Here is a 21,900-nt window from a genome sequence, read left to right on the forward strand (position 1 = left end):
GTGAAGTGATTAAATATTTTTACCATTGTTGGGAAAATGACTGAGAGCATATATTTGATTATTGATGACTCATTTGAGAGTTTATTATGAGAATTAGGGATTCTTTGTTCTACTGCAAAGAATTTTAAACTTTAACTTAACAAGGAGAGGTCAAAGTTATTTTGCTGGTTTTAATTTTGTCTACTGTGCTGTAAGCTTACTACTATTCCCAGTCCTTCCACAAAAGAGCTCAGTTGCCTTGCTGATATGTGTACAATAAAATAATGTCACAAGTAAGGAAGTTGAATATAGGGGATATGAGACAATTGCAGGAAAATGACCTATAGAAATACATGCCAAAATCCTGTGTAATTATGAAAGGTAAGTTATAGATATGGTACCACAACTATAGTTTTATTCTAACTGTTCATCTCCAGTAAATAACTGCATTCTCTTAATTTGTAGGTCTAGTTTCTTTTGTTTAGACCTTTTGGAGTTAGAAAACAATGGATAGATCCTATCCTCCTAATGATTTCATACACTGCAAGACAAATAATAAGCTTTTATGATTAGATCAAGGTCATTCTATCCACAAAGCTTAAATCTCCTTTATTGAATTTATTTTCTATGCTTCTTTTCATACCATTTAAATACAGAAAAATATTATTCAGACTGCTTAAAATTTTTTTTGACCGCTGGCGCATGCACGTGTGCACACCCACACAGAATGTGAGAGAACGGCTATTTAAAAACATATGTTTTATTAGCAAAGTAAATAATAACTAAAGTTTTAGTAAACTTTAAAACCTCTGTCAGCGTTATTTATAAGAGAAAAGTCAGTCATCTGTAGCTAGTTTTTAAATGTGTAGTCTTGTTTACTTTTTTGCTTATCAAAACCCTTTTCCATAGATCATGAAAGGATAAACATCAGCTGGGCAAATTACCATTCATTCTAAATAAATGGAATCTGATTTAATGAACTAGATAAAAGTATGTTAAGGTAGCTCGTTTCTACTGAGAATTCATATTTATAGATTCTGTTTATGATGAATCTCCAGTGAGACTCCAGATCTCTTTTTGGCTCCAAAGATCTTCGCAGTCTTGTCTCATTTTAGGGTATAGGCAATTTCCTGTTCTTACATAATGTGCTTTCCATTTGTTTCTGTGAAACTTACATTTACTAGTAAAAACTAAAACTTCAGAGATTGAAAACCAAATTCTTTTCTCTTAATATTGGAATTATGTATTATAATTAAAATGGGTTTTTTTTCGACAAATATTAGCATGGATGTAAATATACATACTACATGTTTTGTAAATACACATACTACAGATTTGAGGGAGAGTTCAGCATTTAAAAATAAATATGAAGTTGATAATTTTTTGTAATCTTGATTTGCTTTTGTAAACCGATTAACTGTAGTGTTAATTAACACTGTCTCTAATTCTAAATCAGGTTCCAACTATAGCAATCAGAATTTTCTAGAAATAGTTACTCCTTGTTTCATTTCCTCCGTTGTTTTTTTTTTTTTTTTTTTTTTTTAATGTGTGTATGTTTAAGATTTATCTTTTTTTAATGTTAATCCTGGAATTTTTAGGTCATGAAGTTAAATCGCTTAATGTTGTTGCCTAACTGTGTTCAATAAGATCATTGATTTTATCCTTTTGGGATAATTAGTGTTTCACCAACCTTTAATGATATGAAATTATGCTGTTTTAATATTGGTAAAATGTAAAATCCCTTGTGAATTGCTTATGTAGAAATATTGATCAGAAATGACAGTTTGCATTTTAAACCATATGATGCTGTTGAGTTAAAGAGAAAGATCTGAGGGCATTCTTTATCATCTGTAACATGCTTAAAAGAATTTGAGGGGAAAGGCTCATGAAGACTTTTAAAATTATGAATAGTGTAGGAAGGCTTGGGAGTGACTGTACTGAATGGAACAACTGAATAGAACTATTCAAATGAATAGCTGTGTAGATACCATGAAAGGTTAATCGTGAGTCTGACAGAAGAGAGTTGTTTTTAGGTTCTGTATATATCGTTCTAATATTTGTCCCACTAGTATTGTATCTTCATATTGTAAATAAATATTCATATTTGCCTTAAAAGTTATGGCCTGTCTTTTTGTATCATATAACTTAATTTATGTCCATCTCTCATCAATCTGTGTCTTTTGGAATGGAGGGTTTAAAGTGCCATTGGATTTTATTATGTTGATTTAAAGAGTAAGCCTGCCATTTACTTAAAGAAGTAAATAAACAATTGAAGCAATAAACAATTTTTACTTTATAAATTACTGGCCTGTTGATTTTTAATATTAGAAAAACACTAATTTTCTAGCTCTTGTTAAATAACATATATTGCTGTTAGTGTTGTAGATCTCTAGTTTTTTAAAAAATAACTGCATAGTCTTTAGCCTTGTTTAATGCCATTAAATTACCTTTACAATGTTATAAAACTTAATACTGATCAAAAGTTTTATTTCTCTTATGCTGTTTGGATCTGTACACTGTGAATTAGTTAGGAGAGGAGATGCACTGGGGTATGTTACGACCTCAGAATCTCAATGTCTGAACCTAATGAAAGTTTCTGATTCTGTTTCCTCAGGCAGGAATCAGGGTCTTATGGGAGAGTTAGAAAGGGTTTGTTGGGCAGCTCTTAAGGTAGATTCTTGACAAAATGGTATTTAAAGATTCAGCTGTCTTTCCAGTGGTGACTTAGGGACTCTAGGCTTCTTCTGTCTTGTGGCCCTTGTATTCCTCCTGATACCTTGGAATCTTCTGTTAGATGTTGTATCTGTTGGCAAATAAAGGGAATAAGCTATGGATCTTTCAGGAGATGCAAGGGGTCACACTCAGAAGTCGGTATATCATTTCTGTCCACATTCCATAGGCTGGGGCCCTGTGACTAATTAAGGCCAAAGGGCAAGTGTGTCTGGGAATGTAGTTTTCAATGTACCTAGGAAGTAAAAGCAAGATTGGTGAGGGTCTAGTCCTTCTCTGCAGTAGGTGATAATGTGTTTACGAATGAGAAAACTCATTTAACTACTCACAGTCACATACTGAAAAACGAAACAGATCTAAGCTTCTTATCCTGAAGTTCAGTTCACAGTATAGTCTTTATTTGATTTATGGCACTCATCAACTCCAGACCTTGTCCTGGAACTGACATACTTGAACAGAGTTGGAATTTGGTGGAGGAGAACTTTTCTACAATTGTTGTGACTTCTTTTGGCAGTTTACAGAGTAATTTTTTAAGATTTGTTTTCTACCTTTTGTTCCTAGTGATACTTAGCCTTTTATAAGCTAATCCTACAGGTTATATATAGTTAGTGTATGGTTTCTCTTCACTTACTGTATTCTTCTGGCTTTTCTGTGACTGCGTAGCCACCTTTTATTCTAAATTAAAAGGTATCTCACCATTGATTTTGATTACCACAGACATGCTAAGTATAGAGTTTAAGAAATATCATCTATTCAAATTATACTTCTTACCTCATTATTTGAAATTAAATTTGTCCCACATTACTAAATTATAAATATTTTGTATTCCATTCTTCCAGGGTTTTTTAATAGAAAAAATATTTTTCTTCTGAGAAATGTTTTTCTCCTTTTTTTTTACATGCCTTTTTATATGACTATCAGATTTTGTTGAAGGGATTCTGCTTTAACAAGAACTTAAGTAATAAAATCTCTTCTGCCTGTAACCTGTGAGCATGTATTATTAACTTTGAAAACCCGACGGTGAACAGTCTAGTGCTCTCAGACTGCTCTATTACCCCCTCTCTTCACAAAGGGAGGAAAAATCATCGGAAGTTGGTTTGTCTGAGCTGCTTTTCCCTAACATAAGGAACACTTTTAACCGTCGTTCAGATCATTTGAAGATGTTCTTTATCGTGTCCAGCAAACCACTGTATTGTAGCCATAGTGTTCTCTACTTTCTATTGTAATTAAAGTTCCTTTCTGTTTTGAAGTTTGCTTGGCCCCTCTTTTCTTGAAGAGGTAAGTGATAGGTTACATTCTTTGTACATTTGAATAGTGGGTTTTGCATGAGGAAGTAGGATTTTGCTTTTTTTTTTTTTTTTTTCCCTGCAATAGCTTCCTTGCTGAATCTGCTTTCCATTTCCCTGATTGTTTAGCTCAAACCTTATGCATTCTTCTACCCCTTTATCTCCGAAGGCTCTCACTTTGGTTTGCTACTTCCTGTCATGTGTCCCTCATTGAAAATACATTATGGTTGGATTTACTCTGATTTTGTCTGATCCTGTATTAGGTAAAGAGCACAGTGTACCAACACCTTCATATTCAGTTGCTCTAATTCTTTTTGCCTGTTCTCTTTTGCATGTTGCCTGATCCAAGAATCTACAAGTTCCCTTTGGTGAGAGAAACCTACTATTCAAATGCACAGTAGGTGGGACCTATGACCTAAGGGAAAGGTGTAAACAGTCAGCTACTACCCTTGTGGAATGCCTGAGCCCTTGCTCTCTCCTTGCCTTAGTCATCTTAACTCCCAGTTCCAGAATGCCATGCTGTCCTATTAAAATTTCCAGTAAATAACAAGATAATGTGTGTGTGTGTGTGTGTGTGTGTGTGTGTGTATGACAAACGATATTTTAGCTACTTGTGCTGAAAGGTCTTCTAGGTTTTAAGCAGTATTTGTTTTCTCTTAAGTGTTTTTTCTCACTTGTCGAAATTATTGGGATTTAAAATGAAGACTGAAAGTGTCTATATGACCTGTGTTTTGAAATAGAGTTTTGTATTGATTATGTATTAAAACTTTTTTAGCTTGCTCTCAGTACTTTTTCTGTATTCTTGTTTAGATTTTCATTTCAAATTTCTGAAATTTTTACTTCTGAAAAATTTTGAAGTGGTTTGCTTTAAATTACATTGCTGTTTAAAATTTTAAAGGAGTCTACATCAATATATTTTATACATTTATAAATGTATATATACATACATTTTCTGATACATATTTTTTCAGTGCTGTTGAACTTCAGTAAGAAAGATAATGGCCTGTTAGTATGTTATGTAAGAGATTTACAAGAAAATTATTAAAAAATATTTCAGTGATTGAGTGGAGTGTAATCCTAGGTTGGCTTTAATTTCTGAGACACTACTGACAATTTGAATGACACGCAAATTTGTGAAGTGAACGTAAGTGGAAAAAAAAGCCACTCAGTAGCCAAGGTGAATGTCATAAAATACAGTGAGATTAATACATTTAACTTAAATGCAAGAAGTTCAGTTTTTAGTGAGATCCTCTTAATACCTTTTATTTTTTAAAGTTTTTCCCCGTCTTTCAAACACAGTAATGCGTGTGATATAGAAAAAGGTAATAAATTGATAAAAAGGGAAAATAAGAGGTAATGGACTGTATTCTCATCAGCTAAAGACAATCACTGTGTACATTTTGTTGTATTTCCTTCTAATCTTTTCTATTCATATTTTCCTCTCATGGTTGTGATTATATTGTATGTGCAATTTTAGAACATTAATGCAAAGCATTTTTCTCTAATTGTATTTTTGTAACCATTCTTATTAACTGCTACATAGAATCTAAAGCTAATTAGCTTTTATATCTGTCTTCCAAGCCCATATTAGAAAGGCATGGTGCAGCAGTTACAAGCAGATTGCGAGTCATTTTGCTGAGATAGAAATACCAACTAATAGCAAAAGACAAGACTAAAAACTGAGACCAGAGCTAAAGTGTAGTACAAGGGAACCATATGGTATGGAATCCAACTGTGTACGAAGCACTGACTGTTGAGGAAAACTGTGCAGCTGTACTTCTAGATTTTACTTGGAATTTTCAGATCTTAGGTGGCTACTCCATGCTGCCTGGCTGTCTTTGTATGCTCCACTTCTCTGACAGCTTTTCAACCCAAACCCTTACTCCTCAAATAGTATGCATGCCTGCCTCAGCTTCAGCTCTTGAAGCCAGAGCTCTGCACTCATTTTCTCACCACCAAACCCACAACCCTAGTTACCTGTGCAGCCCCTCTATATTTGTAAAGAATGTTTGTATATTTTAATTTTGGCCCATGGAAGAGGTGTCCTGTCTGTCAGGCCCCAATTCCTACATTTGTGCTCTACCCCTTTCCCTCTTTTACCTAGACTGCTCCTTTGGCCATTTCCTTTCTTCCCTGTCGTAAATTGCTTCACTTCCATTGGGAATTATTCCTGTTAGCACACACACCCATACACATGCTTCTTTTTTTTTTTTTTTTTTAAAGATCTCTTATTAAAAGTAACAGCAACTACAAATAAAGAAGAGTTACAGCCCTGCCTCTCTCTTCTGTCTTAAAAAACAAAGCCTTTCCCGTGTCCATTTCTTAGTTTTGGCCTATTTCCCTGTTTTCTGTTATAGCCAAGTTTGTTACATGCATTGTCTTCATGAACTCTACTTCTCACTTCCTTAATAACTGTTTAGTTTTCTGCCATGTGTTATCTTCCCCTTAGGTGATACTATTGATTCCATAAATACCACAATTGTGTAATGACCCCAGGTTATCTCTGAGCTCTAGATTCGAAAATACAGTTTTCCTCTTGATGTTTTCACTTGATATTTCATAGGTACTTAAAAACTCAAGCATGTTCAGATTCATAATTTTTCCTGTTCTACTCCATCTGAGAAAATGTACCACCATCTTCCTTAAATCAGAAAGGTAGATATCCTTCATTGTTTTTTTTCCACTTCCTACTTCTAGTCTATCACTGTTGATTCAGTGTCCAAAATATATTTCCTTCTCTCCTTGCCTCCATATAATTCACAGAGCAGCAAAAAAGGTCTTAAAATGTAAATGAAGTTATTTCTCTATCCTGTTTTGAGACTATTATTTTAGCATAAAATCTAAACTCCATACTGTGGCCCAGGAGGATGTGCATGATCTGATCCCTTTTTATCTCTTCCGCCTCCCTCATATGTTTCTCCTTGCATGTGGTGTAGCCGTCTCTTTGGCCTTTTGGTTACTGCACCCTTCTGTGTTCTTTCATGCCTTTGTGCTTTTGGACATGCTCTTCTCTTCCTCAATGCTGTTCCCCTCCATTCTTCTCATCCTTTAGGTTGCTGGGTAAATGTCATCTCAGAGAGATCTTTGTAACCTACAACCTAAGGCTTTTCTCTCTCATTCTCACCATTTGTTAGGTTCTTTTATATAGTATCCAACTTGTGGCGGGTTTTTTTTGGTCATTTTTTACTTGGTTAAATTCTGCCCCAACTAGAATACAAGCACCAAGAAAGCAGGGACTTTATTGTATGTGATTACATCTCCATTGTTCAGCGGAGTACTTGACCATAGGGGACTCCATAAGAGTCTGATGAATGGATGGATGGATACATACATGAGTAACAGACTAGAAGTGGCCCTAAGAGCACCCAGCAGCCCAAGGTTCCAGCTTTGAACAATAATTTTTACTGATGAAGATGACCCATTTGTCCAGTAAGAAGTATAATAAATGCAATCTATTCTAGAAAAATGGGTTCACAAAATGAGATTAAACAAGCTCGAGTATATTTAAAAAGAAAATGAGTCCTAGAAAATGTTAAGGATCTTAAAATATTTCATTATTATAGCATTCTAAAAGTAATTTAAGTTTTCCTATACTAAGAGTTCTTTTACAGATTAGTAATAATTAGCAATTATTCCTCAGTGCCAAACAACTAATTTCAGTCTTTATAAATGAGTTATTGCATAAGTGATCTTCTCAATGTTATGCACTCAATCTTTATCATTCATGGATTGTGTATTTGTTATTTGCTTACTTGCTGAAGTTCATTTGTAACCCCCCAAATTCATACTGGTGGTGCTTTCAAGATCATTCATAGATGTATCCAGATTGGCAAAATATTTGAGTGGCCCAATGCCCACGTTCCCAGCTGAGGCCTTGTTTCGCTTTTCATATTATAAACAAGTGTGCTTTTTGTGGTCTGTTTAGTACCATGTTGTTCACATTTTAGCTTTAGCTTTTTGTTGATTTCACTATTTAAAATGGCCTCCAAGCATGGTGTTGAGGGGTTGTCTAGTGTTTCGAGGCATAAGATGGGCCTTATGGAGAAAATGCATTAGAAATATTCACAGAACTCAGGGAAATACTATACTTATGATTATAGTTATTAAATAAGCTTTGTTCAGGTGTGAATTACAGTGCTATTGGCTGTGAATTTAATGTTAATGAATCAACAGTATATATTAAATAAGGTGTCTTTAAACTTAAACACACATAAAACAAGGTTTTGTATTTATTGGTTGATGAAAATGTTGTGACCAGAGGCTCGCAGGAACCTAACCCTGTATTTCCCCTAGGAGCAATGTTCAGTGTTCGCGGCGACTTTATAGAACATAACTACCGCGAATAACGAGAATCGACTGTAAGTTAAAATTCTGGACTTAAATCGAAATTTCAGGAAGTGCCTCCTCACCCATGTTAATTAGAGTTTAGTGACTTTTTGGTTGGGATATATTTTATTTTAAAACCTTTAAGGGGAGAACTGAATTAATTTTGGTTCAGTGATCCTTTTTGAGCACTTACTATATGCCAGTAACTGTACTAGTTTTGAAGTATACAATAACAAGTAAGTCTTAAAATCTTTAAGGATCTTTCAGTTAGGGGAGTATTTCATTTTAATCCAACTGGTCTGTTACCAACTGCAGTTTAATTTTGACACTACCTGGAGTTAATACAGACTCCATGGGTTAAAGACCAATTTCTCTGTAAGAATGCCTAGGTTTCCAGATGCCAGCTGCACGTCCTTGGAATCCTCGGGCCACCCGTATTTCTGTATACTGGCTACTGGCTACAGATTGGGGCATTTTTATGACCCCTCTCAGGTTCATTAATTTGCTAGAACAGTTAGAACTCAGGAAAGTGCTATACTTACGATTACAGTTTTATTATAGAGATGATATAGGAGGAGATTTCGGAAGAAGTGCAGTTTGCATTCCCTCCCTGTGGAGTCAGGGCATGTCACCCTCCAGGCACATCATTGTGTTGACCAACCAGGATGCTCCTCTCAGCTCCAGTGTCCAGAGGTGTTTTGGAATTCCATTTTACATAGGTATGACTTTAAATAATTGGCCACAGGATTGAACTTAATCTCTAGCCCCCTTCCCCTTCTTGTAGATCAGATGGCTGAGGATCCCCACTCTAATCATATAGTTGGTATTTCTGGTGACCAGTCACCATCCTGAGGATATCCGGAGGTCCACTTAGAGTCCTCAAATTAACATACCAAAGATACTCCCTATCACTAAGGAAGTTCCAAAGACTTTTGAAGCTCTTTGCCAAGAATGGGGGACAATGACCAGATACATTCTTTTTTTACACCATAGGGCAACTTGCCTTATAAATAGTAAAAGGTAAACTAGAAGTTTGCCAGATAGGGGCATTGATATTTATAAGCAGATACAAGAATATATGCAGAAACATCAAGGGATGAAAGAATTTGCAGAGTAAAATGTCACTTAGTCTAGCTAGAATGTCATGTTCCAAGGGGGAGTTGTTGAAGATGAGTCTGGTAAAGTAGATAGTAGTCAGATCATCAAAGTCTGTGGAAATAGGAAGTCACAAATCCTATGCGCATATGAGCCTTACAGTGTGTATTCTAACTTTAATGGAAAATTTCAAACATATACAAAGAGTAGACAGACTAATACAGTGAATAATGATTTTTATGATCTCCTATGTACATATCACAATTAACAGCTGGTGGTTAACATGTTTCATCTGTTTTCCCCTTCATCTCTCCTCCCCCTAACATATTACTTTGTAGCAAATATTATTTCATTCATAGATATTTCTGTGTATATCTTTAAAGTATATAAGCTTTTAAAATAACTTTAATCCTATCTTTACAGCTAAAAAAATTTAACAGTAATTTCTTAATATCATCAACTATCCAGTCATTATTCAAATTGCCAGTTTTGCAGTGTTTTTAAAAACAGCAAATCACTTGCTAACTTTTTAAATTGAGACATTTTACTTTAAAAATGTAGATTTTTTTGTAAGTGAAAAATTGGAAGGTTTAGCACTACTAGGTGTATGTTTCTCCTTTATAAAAACAGGGCCTTGATCAAAGTCTTTGCCTAGCTGCCACTTACTGTTTTACCTTGAGAAGACGCTTATAAAGGATTTAAACAGTCATTTACCTTAATAAGATTTGCATTATGGAAAGATAACTAAAGTTGGGATCAAAATGCACTGAGGACAGTGTCCTGGCAAGACAAAGAGACCAGTTAGAGAGTGTTGCCAATAGAGCTAGAGAGGGACATGTGCTGAACTTAAAGTTCTTACAGGGAGCAGAGAAGTTAAAATTTTAAGAGTTAAAGAACAGAATTAATGATAATATGTGGTGAGGACACATTGAAGATGAAACTAGAATATCAAATTTAAGTAGTGGGTAGGAAATTCAGGTGAGATAGGAAATTGAGAATGAACAGGTGGGTGCTTGGGAGGGAGTAAGTGATTTGTTTGGGTGTTCTAACTACATGGTGGAGGTGAATACACCCTGTTGTTGGTTAGTTAAACCCTAACTTAAAGGGTTTTGTAAATACAACTTTTTACTCTAATTCTTCAACACATAAAGTTTCAGAATTCTCCAGGTAAAGGAGGGGAGGATAAGAAAGTAAAGACTACTTGTAGTTTTGAGGACAAAGGATTCTTTTTAAGACAACTGTCAATTACTTCTGTGTAAATGAGGGGTGGGTGGAAATTCTAATGTGCTCTTACCTGCAAAGTTCACTCCGTTTACTTTTAATAGTAAGCCTGTATAGCCCTAATATATATTAATACAATGTCAGTTTTAAGAAATATATCTACAAACAGCATTGCAGGGTCTGGCATCTAGTAAGTGCTTGGTAAGTGCTGGGTTTGAATCAAAACCCTTTTAAGGCTTAAGCAGTAGTATTTAATTCAGATGAGAGTTTTTCACCTGATAGTTCCCTTCAGTGTCTTCACACGTAGGAAACTCAATAAGTATTTGTACCATAAATGAATAATTCTGGTGATTTTAATTTCTTTATTTAAAAGGATTCTTTTTTTCTTAGTTTGAGATGGTATCAACATCCTACAGAAGAAGAATTAAGAATTCTTGCAGGGAAGCAGCAAAAAGGGAAAAGCAGAAAAGATAGGTAAGTTATATTGTTGAGTTTGTAAATTGTTAATATTTGACACATTTGATATAAATATATTTTTTATTTTGGTTAAATGAACATTTACTGCTTATGCCATGTGCAGTTAATACATTTGAGATCAAAATCCATGATCTAACATAATTTTAAATTACCCTTTAAAAAAACCCAATATGTAGTAATTTAATATATAAGCACAGAAGCGAATATTTTACTCAAGAATGGTTAACTTTATTCTTCTTTTTGTTTAAATTATGAAAACAGTACAGCCATCATATTAAAACTTGGTGGGGGTTGACTGGGGAGAAAACCATAGCCCGTGTCTTTACCCTGTAACTCATTTACAGATACCTGTTGGTTTGTTTTTTCCCCCAGGTTTTGCTTTTATTCAGTATTTTTTTTTTTTAATTTTTTTTTTCAAATTTTTTTTTTCAACGTTTATTTATTTTTTTTGGGACAGAGAGAGACAGAGCATGAATGGGGGAGGGGCAGAGAGAGAGGGAGACACAGAATCGGAAACAGGCTCCAGGCTCTGAGCCATCAGCCCAGAGCCTGACGCGGGGCTCGAACTCACGGACCGCGAGATTGTGACCTGGCTGAAGTCGGACGCTCAACCGACTGCGCCACCCAGGCGCCCCTATTCAGTATTTTTTAAATAAAAGGGGTAGACAGTACAACTCCTTAGGTCCCATTCAGTTGCTGCATATTATATTGACATTTAAAGTTTATGAAGAAAACTGCCTGCTAATAAACCTCACTGAATGGACGACCAAACTTATCTGTGAAATGGAAGGACCAAACTTAGTAATTTTCTAGGATCTCTCCAGCTTTAAAATTTTATATCTCTATTTAAATTGAATTCTCAAGAAAAGTACATGATAATTATCCTCTCTATATGGACCTTAGTGTCCTCAACTGAGGAGGATTTTAGGACCTGAAACTATGATTCTAATATATTACAGAATGTCATTGACAACAACTTGTCACCAAATTTCTCATGTGTATCATAAAAATTATATTAACCTGGGCTAATGCATTTGTAGGTGCTAGAGTTTTTTAAAGCATTAATGATTATTTGGCATGAAATTGAAAATTTTAAAAAGGACCTTTTTTTTGATCTTATTGCCATTCTCTTTTGTGCTTATTACAAATACGCCTTGAAGATCATTGAATATTTAAGTGTAAGCCCTCCTTCTCTTTATTATTATTCTGAAAAGGCTTGATTTATTGACATAATTAATATTTTTAATGAGGTTTTCCCACAATAATTGAAAAATGTGTCTTGGTATTGTAATTAATGCTATTGAAAATTTATTATTTTCTATATACATGTGATTGTCTTTAAAAATTAAATTTAGGAATGATCACATGTGTACCTGGAGAATTCTTTTATTTCTCCTATTTGTGATTCTCAGAGCAACTCCAGATTAGGTGTTCACATTATTGAATTTCTCATGCACATAAATCTTAGTATATTTCTTCAACTCTGACTTGTTTATAGCTACAGGTTTCTTTATGTGTAGACATGTATAATTTCAAAGAGAAATGCGTTTTGTCTTCATTTGTTTTTACTCTTATACCTAAAGAAATAGTTGAATAGTTTCAAAGTGAAATACAAGAAAAGATTCCAGTTTTTATGTGTCATGTCATAGTAGAGCTACTTTTGGGGCACCTGGGTGGCTCAGTCAGTGCTTCTGACTTCAGCTGAGGTCATGATCTCCTGGTTCATGAGTTCAAACCCCGCATCGGGCTCTGTGCTGACAGCTCAGAACCTGGAGCCTGCTTCAGATTCTATGTCTCCCTTTCTCTGCCTCTCTCCTGCTCGTGCTCTGTCTCTCTCTCGAAAATAAATAACAAATGTTTAAAACAGAAAAAGAAAAAGAGCCACTTAACCTTATTTTAGGTTTCCTGAGATTTTCTTCCATTTGTTTAAATATTATGTGATAATGGTATTTCTTTAATTTTAGATTTGCTTTTACTCTTATACCTAAAGAAAGAGATGTTATGTTGTCTTTAAATGTATAGAAGAGAGAATAAGAGAAATAGAGTGAAATGCTAAGCTAGCAATCAAGATTTTGTCACTAATTTAGTACCTCTTACCCTGGTAATCTGTATGATTGACGTAATAATTTACATCTACGTTTTGTAGTCCCCTACCCCTTTAAAAACTACTTTTGGGTATTCTACCTCCTTTTTTGATGAAATATTAGAAATTCTGCTTTTTTTTATACTGTGAAATTTAAAACCTCTTTTGTGATTAGTTGATACAAGCACTTGGATAACAGTGTAGGTAACTTGTTTTTTGTGTCACTTGTCTGATTTTTATAGGAAATATAATGGTCACATTGAAAGTAAGCCATTAACCATTCCAAAGGATATTGACCTCCATCTAGAAACAAAGTCAGTTACAGAAGTGGATACTTTAGGTAAGGGGAATTTTGGTAAAGTGTTTTGTAAATCTCATTTTATACAATGCTAGTGAAAGTGCTTCCATTTTATCTATTGTGGCTAAATTTTTTTGGTTAGTTTTTAATCATTAAGTCCATTTTACAGAATACGAAATCTTTTTCAGAACTTAGAAGCTCAAAATGACTTCATTTAAATTCCTTTGTCTATTCACCTAACTTGTACTAAGAATTATTTTTCCCATTTTTCAGAAGAGGCTGACTTACATGTTTGTTATGCAGTTTCTGTTTTATGTCGAGATCACAGTCAGTTTTCATTATTTTGAATTCTAGACTTCTTACCATATGTGCCATTCTGCTCCTTTTATGATATGGCTTACAGAAATGCATTTGTGTGTTTGTATTTAATTACCTGTACTAGAATGATTCAGCTTTATGCTCATGTTTAGTAGAAAGGAAAGTGGTTTTAGAATAACAAAGTGGGGAGCACCTGGGTGGCTCAGTTGGTTAAGCATCCGACTTTGGCTTAGGTCATGAATGATCTCATCGGTTGGATTTGAGCCCTGCGTCAGGCTCTGTGCTGACAGCTCAGAGCTTGGAACCTGCTTCAGATTCTGTGCCTCCCTTTCTCTCTGTGTCCCTCCCCTGCTTGTGCTCTGTTTCTCAAAAATAAGTAATGTTACAACATTGGATTAGGACTGGATTAGGAATCAAAAAACTTGAATTCAATATTTGCTTTTACCCACTGTGTATCTCTAATAAGTCATTTGTTTTTTTTTTCCTGTATATCAGTGTTTATAATTGCATAATAACTATGATGATTTTAAATTTAAAGTGAAATTTATGTGAAATTATTTGAATCGTATAAGAGAATGATATCTAAGGTGAAACTGTATTAAACACTGATTTTCAAATGGGGCTGTACATCAGAATCATTTGAACAGCTCTTAAAAATAAAGATTCTTGGGGCGCCTGGGTGGCTCAGTTGGTTGAGCGTCCGACTTCGGCTCAGGTCATGATCTCACGGTCTGTGGGTTTGAGCCCCGCATCGGGCTCTGTGCTGACAGCTCAGAGCCTGGAGCCTGCTTCAGACTCTGTGTCTCCCTCTCTCTCTGACCCTCCCCCGTTCGTGCTCTGTCTCTCTCTGTCTCAAAAATAAATAAACATTAAAAAAATAAATTAAAAAAAAATAAAATAAAGATTCTTCATATCTACCTCCGGAGATCCAGTAAATCTAGAGTGAGTTCTGGGAATTGAATTTGTATTTGTTAAAATGCTCTTAGTGACTCTTATTTTTGACCAGTTTTGAGAACTAATGGTTTACATGATAAGTGAGGGATAAAAATAACATATTAAAAGGAATAATTTTGGTAATGTATAAATCATAACCACCCCAGAAAAGCCTTAAGAGATTCATGTAGCATCTCATATAGAATTATTTGTTGATACAGAATGACTTCAAGATATTTGAAAGTTGATTCTATATTTACAAATATTTTACATACATACGTGTGTGTGTGTGTGTATATATATATATATCTGGGAAGAGTGTCCTAGAACCCAAAAAATGTCCGTGAGGAACGGTATAAATCAGTTGTCATACTGGTTTTCGACTGGTTATGTCATCCACTTTTTTTCTTTTTAATTATTTTTCATGCAAAATTTAAAGCCTTTAAAAGCACTTTGACTTTTTGATTGGTTGTCACATTTCTTTTACTAATTTTATATGTGTGCTTGTATAAAATGTTCACAGATGTGTAAATACAAGAATATATATATATTTATTTATACATTCTCCCTGATTTCTAGTACATATTTTTGTAATTTTTACTAATAACTAATATTAAATGAGTAATTATCAACTTACTAACTTTAATAATAGCTTCAACTGAGTACTTGTCAGGCATTGTTGTAAGTGCTTTCCTTGTATTAACATTCTTGTAATTCTATAGGGTATGTAACGATTATCGACCTTTTTTTGGGGGGAGGGGCAAGGACTCGAACTCAATTAAATAATTTGGCCAGGGTTACACACCAAATGTGGTAGAGACAGTCAGTGAGAACTAGGCTATTTTAACGAACTTACAAAGATTTAAATTATGTCTTTAGAACATAGCTTATTCAATATTTTGTTTCATTTGTACAGTTTTGAAACTAACTGCAAATGATATTAGTTTAACAAGTGGTCACATAATTTCAAGAGCAAAATAATGGAGAGAGATTTTACTTATGTTTATATTTACGTAATCATTTGTGAATGCATGCTGTGTATGTGTGTTTAGGTAAAAGTAGAGAATTTTCTGCCTGTATTTAAGGGTATATTCACAAGCTTAACACAAACCACTAGGCTTGATGAACTATAAATTTTCTTTTGATTCTAATAGCCTATTAAAAGACACATATGTATATTATCGAATACAAAACAAATATAATACTTGGGTTAAATATGTAGCCAAGCATGTGTATAATTTGTACTTTTTTTTGAATGTATATATTATTGGTATCCCAATAAGTATCCTGAATATCTGTCTCAATTTGTATTAGCTCTATTACAAGAACCTCTTAAAGCGTATAAGAGTATTTGAAAAGTCACTTGGCTGTTTGCTGTGAGAGTTCTCTGGAGGAAGCTTCTGTGAATGTGAGCGGGCATGAAGATGTGGAACACTTACTTCACCTGTTATTAATAAAAATTGAAAGCCTTTAAATAAATGGATATTTGTCTATCTGTTCTACCCATTTCCCTGTCCTCCTTCTGGAAGGTTATTCAAAAGGATGATTGTAGTGGGGAAGAGAGGTGGCTAGAGGGTAAGAATCCCTCAACTGCTTGCGGGTAAATCAGACTGTTGTTCCTAGGCTATTACATCTTTCACACACAAAAAAGCTAACACACCCATAATAACTTGAAGCAAATAAAAAATTGACCCAGTCGTAGAAGGATTTGGAATTTTTGCTATCTCACAGAGATGTAAGTCTGGTTGGTTTGTTTTGATATTGTAAATAAGTCTTACTTTGAGTCTGGTATTTTATTTTCAGAATACTTTTTCTGTGAGTGCGTGATTTTAAAATATCCTCAGATATTACAGTTTATAACTAAATTTTTCTAAAGCAGCGTAGATCATTTTATTATGTGCCAGTGGGAACATAGGAATTGATGTTTTTGTATATGATTTATTTGCACATTTTCAGGAGGTCTTCTACAAAATGATGTTGATATTTTGGACTCTACTCTGGCAGAAGTAAACAAGAATATCTGAGATGAAAAAGATAAAATCATTTATTATCAGAGAATGCTAATTTTAATGTAAACCCTTTGTTGAAGGGGTATGGTGTTATGGAAAATTGACAGGCATTTCATCAGCTTTTCTTGCAGGAGCACAAGAGGGAATAAAAAGTATATTATTTCAATCTGTATAACTCACAAAATTATTAATCCTCCTTTAGTACAGTTAATAACTGTAACAAAGTTTACCTCTTCCTTCATAGAAATGAAAAATGTACGTAAGTCTGTAGGACTGTATACCAAGTTAAATCCTGAAGTTAAAGTATCATCCTTGAGATTCTTTGAAAAAAAAAAAAGCTTTTTAATTTCTGTAAAAAACAGCTACTCAGCTAAGAAAATAGCAGCTCATTTTGCAATCATGTTTTTAACAGTTTAAATCATTTTTGATAATCATTTTAGGTTTTAAAAATTATTTAATTTATGAGGTATTAAAATTTAATTTTGGATGTCAGCATTCTTGATCTGTTTTCTGCATTTTTAGATTCTCCTATTTGCAAACCTTAACATTGCGTATCAACAGATTGAATAAAGTTTAGCATGATTAAAGTTATTATAGATAAATCCTCCTGAGCTACTTATGAAAGTTTAAGTAAACTTTTTTTTTAACTTTTATTTTTCAGCATTGCATTACTTTCCAGAATACCAGTGGCTGGTGGACTTCACAGTGGCTGCTACACTTGTGTATCTAGTAACTGAAGTCTACTACAACTTTATGAAGCCCACACAGGAAATGAATATCAGCTTAGTCTGGTGCCTGCTTGTTTTATCTTTTGCAATGTATCCTTCAAAACATCACTAATATTAACTTATATATTTGTTCGTCTTGTGCAGCTAACACAATTAGACCTCATTTCTAATTTGAAAAAACTTTTAGATTATTAGAGAATTTTTCTTTGTTGAAATCCTCTATATTTAATAGAAAAAATTTTCCAAAGTAGAGGCAGTTTAAAAAGTGAAATATAAGAAAAGATGCCAGTACCTTTCCTTTGCTTTCTCATGTGAATCTTATGGCACAGAGGAGCCACTTTACCCTGTTTTAGATATTCTGATATTTTCTTCCATATGTTTAAATATTATGGGATAATGGTGTTTTTCTAATTTTAGATTATTGTATCATTCTCCCCCTTCCTTCTCCCAAAACAGTAAGGAAATAACTGTTCTATCAAATCAGTAGTCAGTTTTAGTGATGCCCCTGAAAATATTATTTATAGGGGTGCCTGGGTGGCTCAGTTGGTTAAGCCTCTCTTAATTTCAGCTCAGGTCATGATCTCACAGTTAGTTTATGGGTTTGAGCCCCACATTGGGCCCCGCGCTGATGGCATAGAGCCTACTTGGGATTCTTTGTCTCCCTTTGTCTCCCTGCCCTCACGTGCATGTGTTCTCTCTCTTTCAAAAACAAATAAGTTTTTTTTTTTTTTAAATACTGTTACAGCAAAGCATTATAGTGTCTTATTACCTTCCTTGGACAATTTTTTTATTCTCATTACATAGAAGCTAAGTTTTTTTTACAAAATTCTAAAATTTGGTAGTTCAAGTAAGTCATTTCTATTTTGTTTTCCCATGTAAGTATCTTTCTGGAGCTCTCAATTCTGTAAACTGACTGCATAGCTGTTAACCTGGGATTTTCTTCATTGACTTTCTAAGAATTTCCTGTGACTGTTTTTGGATCACATCATCTGTCCTTCCTTGGCTTACTGTTTTGCCAGTATAATGTCCTTGATTATAATGTCCTTTTGCCTCCTATAATGTCCTTGAAAGGGGTGCTACATTTTTTTATTGATATAATCTTGCATGCCTGAAATTATTTTTTCCTCATACTCAGTTGATGGTTTGACTCTACAAATTCTAATTGTTGGGAAACTGGATGTCTTCTTGCTCTTGGAATATGCCTTCCTTTCCCATTGCATACACCCTCCAGATGCTTTTTCTCTTTTGGTATTACGAAGTTTTCATCGCTGATTGGATTAAGTTCTTGGTTTAGCTTTTATATCTGGGAAGTCATCCTTTATTATTGGGCAATTTTTTCCCCTTTTATTAAAATTAAATATTTTCTCCTCCATTTCTACCTCTCCAGAGATAATTTCTTCCAGCTCCTTTCTGTTTGAGGTTTCCTTCCATATTTCCATGTGCATACAAAGCTACTGCTTGTTTTTAGTTTTAGGCTATAACTTACTATTACCATTTCATTCTGGAAATGAGGACTTGGCACATTGGTCATCTATTACTGAACATTTCCCATTCACCTCATCTTCTAGAGATAGTAATGTCATTTTTTAGAGGAATATTTAATGTTTATGTTGTAATTATATAAATACTATTGACAGATAAATATTTGCCCTAATTTTTCATTTGCATTGTTTTTTTTTTTTTTAATACATGATCTTAATTCAACCTAAAACTCTTCTGGTTGTATAAATCTCTCAATATATCAGATATATGAGGTAGTATGTTAGTTTCATCTTTGAGAAGGTTCTTGTGGAGTCCTTGGACCCAATTTCAGTTGGTTAATCTTTCCACTTGATGCACAGCTATCCCATTGGGATCACCAGTTTTCACTATCTTAGGGATTGTCTTTATTTCTTTTGACTTGGAGCTATTTTTCCTATATTCCATGTCTCTTCCTTGGTTTACTTTCTCATTTGGGTGGAGCATATGCTCTAGTATTAAGAAAGGTTGCATGAGAAGTGCATTTTTTGTGATCTTGCATTCCTGAAAATATTTTTATTCTGGCTGAAAATTACTTGATCTGTTGATTGAGAACAGAATTCCGGGTTTAAAGTTATTCTTTTGGTAATTTTGAAGGCATTGTTTTATTGTCTTCCTTTTCATTCTTTTAATGAATTCTAGTTGCCATTCCAGTTTCTGATTTTTTATATATTCTCTTTTTTTCTCTGGAATTTTTACCATCTTTTCTTTGGCTACATAAGGTGTTGAAATTTTATGGTGATGTACCCTTTTGTGGATCTGTTTTCATCCATTTTGCTGAGACTTTACTCTCTGGAAATACATGTTCTTAACTTCTAGAATATTTTTTTGAATTATTTTATTTGTGATTTTCTTTTCTCCATTTTCATTGTTTCTGGAATGTTTATTGTTCAGATACTGGATCTCTTAGAATGGCTAAGATTCTCTCTTTTCTCTCCTATGTGTTCATATTTTGATAGTTTTTAATTTTGTGGGAGGTTTTTCTCAATATTCCCAAACCTTTGAGTCTCTGTTTCTAATTTCTGCTACAACTTAAAAATTTTTTTTTTAATGTTTATTCATTTTTGAAAGAGAGACAGAGCATGAGCATGGGAGGGGCAGAGAGAGGGGGAGACACAGAATCTGAAGCAGGCTCCAGGCTCCAAGCTGTCAGCACAGAGCCCGATGCAGGGCTCGAACTCAAAAACCGTGAGATCGTGACCTGAGCCAAAGTAGGATGCTTTTTACTGACTGAGCCACCCAGGCGCCCCACTGCTGTAATTTTTAATTATTTTCAAGAGCTCTTCTTTTGTTTTCCCGTCCCACCGTAAGGAAATCTGCTTGCTTTAGATTAGGTTATCTTCTTGTGTCTATTTGAGATGTTGATTTTGTTCAGAGTTGTCTTTCTGCCAAGTATGATTTTTGTAGGTTGCTTTTGTTTGCTTGGTTTGGTTGCAGTCTTTCATGTTAAGGACTTTTCTTAGCTCTGGTGATTGTTTTTGCCTGTGTGAAGTCTAAGCCACTAAAAAGCTGAATGAAAGTTTTAAGCAGATGGTGAGGCAAGTTGTTGAAACATCTAGATGGGCCAGGGATCATCTTTTTTACCTTCTCCAAAGCATAAATCTCCAGACCTCTTTGAGGTGGGGCAGTTTTAAAGTGCTGCTTTTTAGTAGTGCTTCTTTTTACTAGTCCTTCTTTTTAATATCTCCTGCCACCCCTAATAAGCACATTTGCACTTTAGCCCATTGTAGAGAATTACATGGCATCTGACCACTTCTTATCCTACCTGGGAGCTCTGCAGTAACATCAGGTTTTATCTTAGCTTTCCATTTGAGTTTCCTCATGCTGTTTAGTCAGTTACCATTTACCTGCCTGCTTTCTGGCTTCTGGAGTTTTACTGCTTTTATTATTCTCATTCATTGTATTTATGTACCCTAAAACAAGTTTTCTTTATACTGTCATTTTGGTGGAGGTTAGGGAGAGACCAAAAGTCAGTGGAAGTGCTCAATCTGTTATTTTTATCCGCAAGTTTTATATTGACTGTTTAATAAGATTCTGTTTTTGTCTTCTTTTTCAGGGACTCTTGGTAATGGCATATTCTTCCTTTGAATGGTTCTTTAATATATCTCCCTTTTTCCACTTATTCTATACTATTTTCTTAATTTTTCTCTTAATTTTCTCTTTTAACCCTTTTGTTGAATTTTTTATATCAACTTTTTAAAAACATTTATTTATTTTTGGGAGAGATGGGGAAAGAGGGAGACAGAGAATCCCAAGCAGGCTCCACGCTGTCAGTGCATAGCCCAACTCATGGCTCCATCCCATGAACCCTGAGATGATGACCTGAGCTGAAACCAAGAGTCAGCCACTTAACTGACTGAGCCACCTGGGCACTCCCTTGTTATTTTGTTGTTTTGTTTTTTTTTTTTAATTTTAAAAACTTGGAATGTTCTCATAGCATTCATGTGTCATGGATACATAATATCTTTATATTTCTAAGGATATTACTATCTTTTAATTTTTAATTTGCACCTTGTATTGTTTATTTTCTGAGTATCCCTCCCCTTTTGCTTTAATTATTGTCATGTTCGAGATTGTTCTTAAATGTCTCATGTCCTTTGATTTTCTGTTTATATTTAATAAGGAAGAATTTAAAAATTAGAAGTTTTGTGCAAGTGGTTGCAACTTGTTGATTGGTGGCCTTTTTTGTGCACGATTAAGTGGGGACTTTATATTATCCTGGGGGAGACCTCTTAATATCAGTGTCTGCAGATTGTTTGGGTCTGTCATTTTCTCCAACAAGAGTTGTCCATTTTCTCATCTTTGGGGTATAAGTGTAACAGCCAGTGTTACGGATACTGATTGGGGAAGAAAACTCAGAGACTCAGCATTCAGTGTATAGGCATTAATTTAAATGCAT

The 21,900-nt window shown here is 34.3% G+C and overlaps 1 protein-coding gene across 7 annotated transcripts in view; it reads left to right on the forward strand.

Moving 5' to 3' along the window:
- Nucleotides 1-21,900, forward strand: part of TMEM161B (transmembrane protein 161B) — a 72,748-nt gene that overhangs the window by 23,374 nt on the left and 27,474 nt on the right. For 3 of the 7 annotated variants that reach the window (XM_086697201.1, XM_086697218.1, XM_025924467.2), the window contains exons 3-5: nt 11,028-11,111; nt 13,440-13,537; nt 17,417-17,573. In XM_086697201.1, the coding sequence (XP_086553327.1) occupies nt 11,028-11,111; nt 13,440-13,537; nt 17,417-17,573 (339 nt within the window). Of the gene's footprint in view, nt 1-4,959; nt 6,651-8,288; nt 8,354-11,027; nt 11,112-13,439; nt 13,538-17,416; nt 17,574-21,900 lie in introns of those variants that run through there. The other 4 variants (XM_086697249.1, XM_086697243.1, XM_086697232.1 and 1 more) reach the window with 3 other exon arrangements.

Source organism: Puma concolor, chromosome A1, assembly GCF_028749965.1.
Source record: "Puma concolor isolate L17-30 chromosome A1, mPumCon1.1.hap2, whole genome shotgun sequence".
Taxonomy (NCBI): domain Eukaryota; kingdom Metazoa; phylum Chordata; class Mammalia; order Carnivora; family Felidae; genus Puma; species Puma concolor.